Here is a 7055-nt window from a genome sequence, read left to right on the forward strand (position 1 = left end):
TTGAAGGGTAAGTCTACTTTGAAGGTCAATTTAGATTAGCTCTTTCTCTGAGGGTCAACCTTTGCCTTTTGTGAGGTGCCTTCCTACCCTGCTTAATTTTTAACTTAATAACAACACGCAAGAACGTTTCTTTTACCATTTTGAGGGTTATTTTTCTACCATCTACAGTTGCAGATTCACAATTCAGTATTGTTTTCTCTCAGTGGTCAAGGTATCTCTGGTTTCAACATCTACATGTTCACTTTTGCTAAGCTTTAAATATGGGCTCATGATTCTTGCTACATAGCAAGAAGATGATGTATCCTGACTGTTCCTAACATGTTGGAGAAAAACCTCACTTTTCTTACCTATTCAGAGAAAAGTACATGGGATACTGGTAGTAGAGCCTTGAATCCATTCTTAAAACTGGGGTAAATCACTAAAATCATTTTGGCTTATCATAATCAGTGTTATGTTCTAGGTGTCACATCATACATTTGATTTCAACATACCAGGGAGCGTGATAGATTGAGAATTATTGCCCTAGTATATTACTTTGCATATTTCTGCTTAAAATACAAAAAATGGGCTGAAATTTAGGAAACTATTTAGTGTTTTTGCAAGTCTGCTTAGAGAACATGAATTTGATAAATATATTCAACAATTCTTACACATATGACCAGACCTTTTATGCATGAGGATATCTGTACATATTACTAGTTCTCACAAATATTCCCTAATACTTTTCTCTAAGGCTCCTGACAAAGTTCAACATAAGCAGAAATGAAAGATAATTGCTATGTTAGAAAAAAATCTGCTGACATGTAGTTTTTAACCTCCAAACCTCCCTGCTTTTTATTATTTTGGAAGTGGAGTCTAGCAAATTTTTCTCCCCAGATTGGCCTGAGCAGGTAAGATTACAGTCAAGAGCCAACAACTCTAATAGTGGCTCTTAACAGATTTCACAACAACATAAAAGTCCACTTTTACCCAAAAATAATAATAAAGAAAGAGATGTATGCATTTGCCTTAACTATGGTACATAAACTGATACTTTGAATCCACATTTTATTTTTGGATGCCAGTCCTGGGGCTTGAACTGGGGTCTGGGTGCAGTCTCAGGGTTTTTTTGTGTGTGTGTTTGTTTTTATGCTCATGGCTAGTGCTCTATCATTTGAGCCACAACTTCAATTCTGGCAGTTTTGGTGGAAAACTGGAGGTAAAAGTCTCAATGACATTACTACCTAGGCTGGCTTTGAATTGAGCTCTTCAGCTCTCAGCCTGCTAAGTAGCTAAGGTTACAGACATGAACTACTAGCATCTGGTTTGGAATCAAAAATTTTAATATAATTACAAGTATATATTTAACTTGGGGTATTTTCTCTTTATTTTTATGTTTTGCTAGTCCTGGGGCTTGAACTCAGGGCCTGGGTGCTGTCCCTGGTCCTCTTTGTGTTGAAGGCTAGCATTCTACCACGTGAGTCACAACACCACTTCTGGCTTTTTCTGGGTAGTTTAATGGAGATAAGAGGCTCATGGACTTTTTGGCCCAAGCTGGCTTTGAACCATGATCTTCAGAACTCAGTCTCTTTAGTAGATAGGATTACAGGTGTGAGAAACTGGTATCCAGCTTAGTTTCTCTTTTTGAAATGACATTTCCCCCTATTTCTCTATCCAATGAATGTTTGGAAAAATTTCTGCAGCACAAGTGACAGTTACTATATGGGCCAGGTCCTTGGCTATGTGGTAATATCCCATGGGGAATCAGCAGAGCCATTTGAGTGGCTTGTTAATACAAGTTGTCATTTTGCAAATTATGACTTCACTGCACTAAATGATAGCCCTGTACTTGGGTTAAGTGAGTATAAATCTAAAACACATTTCCTCTAGTAGAAGCTCTTAATGTACCATATTTCATTGGTCCATTATTCAATTATTCAGATTATCATCTTATTGTTTATGGTTGGTAAGGACAGACGTTGAACAATGTGTAAAAATCCATTTCTGTCTTGAAGTACCTGTCCAAGGCTGGCAGTGAGTGTCTCTGCATCACTCTGGGGTGCCTATGGCCATTCTGCATTGAAGAAACACGCTGAACTGGAATGAGACTCTTGTCATTCTCTGCCATACTTACCACTCTGAAGTTCATAGTTCTGGGAGCATCTCAAAGAACAGAACTGTATTTGTAGGGTAAGATTGGACTTTTCATCAAAGACAACTGGAGATTCAATGACATACTCTAGGTGATCCAAAAATCACAGGCAATCTCAATTTGACAAAGAACAATGAAGTCTTCGTGGATTTTGTCCTTGAATTGCTCACTCAAAATTAAACCCTATGACAGCAGGGTGCAGGTGGCTCTGTTTGTAATTCTAGTTACTCAGAAGACTGGAATATAGAGGACTGTATTCCAAGGCCAGTCTTAGTAGAAAGTCTTCACTACTGTACCTCCAAGTAACTAGCAAAAATGACATACTCCAACAGTAAATGCATAATCCAGGCGAACAAGCTGATCAAGTAGGAGGTCCTGAGTTCAAACTCAAATACCAGCCAAAGAAACAAAAAAGCAGCTGAACAAAAGAATCATATGAGATGTCTCATGCACACTTGTTTTACAGTAGGTAAAACAAATCCATAGCACACCTTTCACCATCTTGTACACTCAAGTGTTTGTTGCTACTCCCATTAAACTCATTGTTAAGCCATTTTGTGTGTTTTATAAAAAGTTGTCATTCAAACCACATTTGTACTAAAAACTACAGCATGGTGAACACAGTATACACAAAGCAACTTCTAAAGAACTAGATTCCAACAACCATCGGTAGGTGGTTTCTTTCTCTCTTCAATCTTCCTAAATGTCATGTTAAAACAAAACAAAACTCATAAGCATCAATTTATAATAGTAGCTTCTTGCAGCAACACAGAGTAAACTGCATGGCATGGTATACAGTGAAATAAACCAGGCAACTGGTCTTACTCAGATGTGGAGACTAAAAATGTTAATGTATTGTAGCAGAGAATGAACATAGAGTTGAAAAGAGAAGAGCAGAGAGAGATTTAAGGACAGACTGGTTATCAGGTACAAAAATACAAGTGGGTAGAAGGAATAAATTATAGTGCTTTATGGCACAAAAAAGTGATCACAATAGCTCATTATAGGTTTCAAAATAGATTAAAAAAGGGATTTTTGTTCCCAACACAAGAAATCACTAATGTTATGTGGGTATTATTATGTTAATTACACCACTTGATCATTACTTATTATGTACACTTACGAATATCATGCTGCACCAATAACTATGTACACTTATTTTGTGTTGCTAACAAATTTCAAACTACACCAAGTTCAAAAGTTGGGCTGGGCTGGCCACTGGCACCAGCTGGAAGGTCTTCAGAACAGCAAGGAATCACCCAGAGGCAGGCAAGAGAAGCGTCGGTGACTGACTGGAGTCCACGGGTCTTAATGGTACTGACGACCACAGAAGTAAAACCTAGGAAATTTCAGTTCTAACAATAATGATGTTCCTGAAGGGGCACATTTACATTTGAAATGTTCTATTCTGTACGTTTTGGTAGAAATAATTTAGGTCTAAAAATTCAACTCTAAGATCAAAACCATTTCAACACAGTGGCCAACTGTCATGAATAATAGGCCTCCAGGATCCCTTGTAGCTGTATTCATTCATCTGTGCCACAGGATCAAGGTTTAGAAAGTAGTTCATTTTCCATAAGCAATTAGAGACTTCTATAATTTGCAAAAAGAAGTGTTACAAAAAGTCTAAGGTGTAAAAGTTATCTATTCACTTCCTTTTGATTTCCTTAAAACTGAGTTTGGAGTAATGAAAGGATAAAAAGATATTAGTAATTAAAGGATAAAAGGATATTAATAATTCTTAAGAGAAATTCTATAATTCTGTGCCAAATTTCATTTTTCCCCCGTTTTACTGTTCCTGGGGCTTGAACTCAGGCTCTGAGCCCTGGTTGCTGTCCCGGGGCTTTTGTGCTCAAGGTGATTGTTCTAGCACATTAGCCACAGCACTTCAGCCACAGCTCTACTTCTCTCTCTCTCTCTCTCTCTCTCTCTCTCTCTCTCTCTCTGTCTTGAATTGGAGATAAGAGTCACAGACTTTACTGCTGGGCTGGCTTAGAACTATGATTCTCAGATCTCAGCCTACTCAGTATCTAGGATTGTAGGTGTGAGCCACCAATGCCTGGGAAAACTTCACCTTTATTTTTATTATTAATTTTTTGAACCTCCCATGATCCTGGATTGGCAGGATTAACATTGCGAAAATGGCAATACTGCCAAAGGCTATCTACACATTCAATATAATACCCATCAAGATCCCAACCTCATTCTTCAAGGAAATTGAAGAAGCAATTCAAAAATTCATATGAAAAAATAAAGATCCCATATCACAAAAGTAATCCATAGCAGAAGAAACAGTGCTGGAGGAATATCAATACCAGACTTCAAACTCTACTACAAAGCCATAGTAATCAAAACAGCTTGGTACTGACATAAGAACAAACCTGAGGACCAATGGAATAGAACTGAAAACCCAGAAATGAACCTGCAGACCTATAGCCATCTAATCTTCGATAAGGGACCTAAAAAAATAGAATGCAAGAAAGACAATCTCTTCAGTAAATGGTGCTGGCAAAACTGGTTAACTACCTGTAGAAAACTACAATTAGATCCTTATATATCACCTTGCACCAAAATCAACTCCAAATGGATCAAAGACCTCGGAGTCAAAGCAGACACTGAAAACATTACAGGATAGAATAGGAGAAACCCTAGGATTCCTTGGCACAGGCTGAAATTTTCTTAATAGAGACCCAGAAATACAACAAATCAAAGAAAGGTTGGACAAATGAGAGTGCATGAAACTGCAGAGCTTCTGCATGGCAAAGGACATAGCTAGCAAGATCAATAGAAAGCCCACAGACTGGAAGAGGATCTTCATTAGGTATACAACAGACAAGGGTCTTATATCTAAAATATGCTTTGAACTCAAAAAATTAAATCCTCCAAAAACAAATCCTCAAAGAAACAACCACCCCCATTAATAAGTAAGCCTAAAGACTTAAAGAGAGACTTCTCTGAAGTCAATTTGAAATAAAAAGAATAATTCTATTTATTCAAATGACAAGTTATCATGTAATTCCTTGACCATAATAATAGGGACTGGGTCCTAATATGCAATGTTGTAATTAGAACTCAACTTCCAATTTCATTCATGATGATCAAAAGTCTTATTAATCTTTCATATGATGAACAACACAAATGAAGCAACTGGTTTCTTTAAAGTCATTCCTGTTTGGTATCATACATTCATTAAAATGGAGCAGGCAATTATTTTCATACTATAAAGATAGGTGTTTAAAAACATAAATTTGCTTTGTGTAAAGTACAGAATTCCTCACATTCCTTCATTGTCCCTAGTTGTTAGTAGAAAATAAATGTACAATCTACCCATAAGTCTTTTTTTTTCCTGGGTAATCTTTTAAATAGCAGGCACTCTAATTGAATTCAGGTGGTAGCCATCAGTGAGCTAAATCTTGACTGAGATTAAGATGAATGACAGCACTGCATGCCAAAGACCCATGGCCCCAGCAAGAAATGAGAAATTAATGAGATCAGCATTGGTTGTATGACTGAGGAAAAAAAAGGAAAATATTTAAACTCATGTGAAAAATATCTTAAATCTGTCTTGTTCTGTACCTTTAATATCCCCAGTCTCTGAGGATCGACCATGTAGAACCAGAATCGGACAGTACACACTCCAAGGCTTGCTGGGAAGTACTTGGTGGTCATGATTCTTGCAATGGACTCTTCTTTGGACCCAGAAGAATTGACATACAGGAAGTATTGGCCACTACCTGTGAAAAAGATTAATACCAGTTTTTCTTTTCAGTGTAGAAATACATTCTACAGAACAGGATATAATGCATTTTAGCAACATACAAGTACTATTTTCTGCATTCACTCACACACAAGCACAATTTGGTTTTTGGTGAATCACCTATCCATAACATTCTGCGCAATAAAATAGTGGTGCTCTGATCACTTTGGCACATAACTGCTGCACAAACATTTGTGTTACGTATGAAGGTGCTTTTTTTTTCGTAGTTTCTTTTCTCCTAGTTGCTTTATTTCAACTGTGTGTACCCAGAACAGATTAGAGTATACATTGGGGTGTTTATTGATATTGTATCTCAATTTCTATTGTTCTGTCTCCTGTGCTGAACAAAGAAGCAGCGAGGGGTTATAACTCCAGGGAACTATGATTCTTTGTGTCATCATGCTATTTATTTTTTTTTAAATAACTTTTGTGCTCCTCAGTTACCTTAGCACATGGAAGAACTCTATGTAAATTCAGTTGGATTGGTTTCTGACATCATTGTCAAATTTATCAAGCTATTTTACTGATTGTGGAGATACACATATTGATATGTCTATATGTACATAGTCTATCAATACTATTGAAGCGTTTTCTCATTACTAGCCTTTTTTTTCCCAATGGCATAAGTAATGGATCAGTAACAACAACTTCCCCTTTTCTTTTCTTTTCTTTTTTTTTGTTGTCGTTGGTCGTGGTGCTTGAACTCTAGATCTGAGCACTGTCCCTCAGCACTCTACTACTTGAGACACAGTGCCATTTCCTTCACTTTTGATAATTAGTAACTTGTGTTTCCTCTTTCTTATTTTGGTTAATGTGCTTAAAATGCTTTCAATTTTATTGATCTTTTCAAAGGTCTAATATCTAGTCTCACTATTTCCTCTATTGATTTTTTAAAATATAATTTCACTAATATCTCTTCCAATATTTATTTTTTTCCTGCTTACTTTGGATTTAAACTTCTCTTCATTTTCTACCTCCAGATATTAAAATTTAGATTATTGAGATCTTTCTTCTCATCATGTAAATGCATCCAATTTCAGCTGTGGCTGAAATTAGGAAAGCAACTCCATTTGTTATAGCCCCACAAAAAATAAAATACCTAGGAATTAACTTAACCAAAGAAGTGAAGGACCTCTATGATGAAAACTTTAAAATCTTGAAAAAGGA

General features: G+C 36.5%; 1 protein-coding gene across 1 annotated transcript in view; it reads right to left on the reverse strand.

The window, feature by feature from the left end:
• Window positions 1–7055, reverse strand: part of Malrd1 (MAM and LDL receptor class A domain containing 1) — a 504118-nt gene that overhangs the window by 130986 nt on the left and 366077 nt on the right. The window contains exon 32 of the mRNA XM_013014599.1: window positions 5708–5865. Within this exon, the coding sequence (XP_012870053.1) occupies window positions 5708–5865 (158 nt within the window). The remainder of the gene's footprint in view (window positions 1–5707; window positions 5866–7055) is intronic.

Source organism: Dipodomys ordii, unplaced genomic scaffold (genome assembly GCF_000151885.1).
Source record: "Dipodomys ordii isolate 6190 unplaced genomic scaffold, Dord_2.0 Scaffold24, whole genome shotgun sequence".
In the NCBI taxonomy this organism is placed as follows: Eukaryota; Metazoa; Chordata; class Mammalia; order Rodentia; family Heteromyidae; genus Dipodomys; species Dipodomys ordii.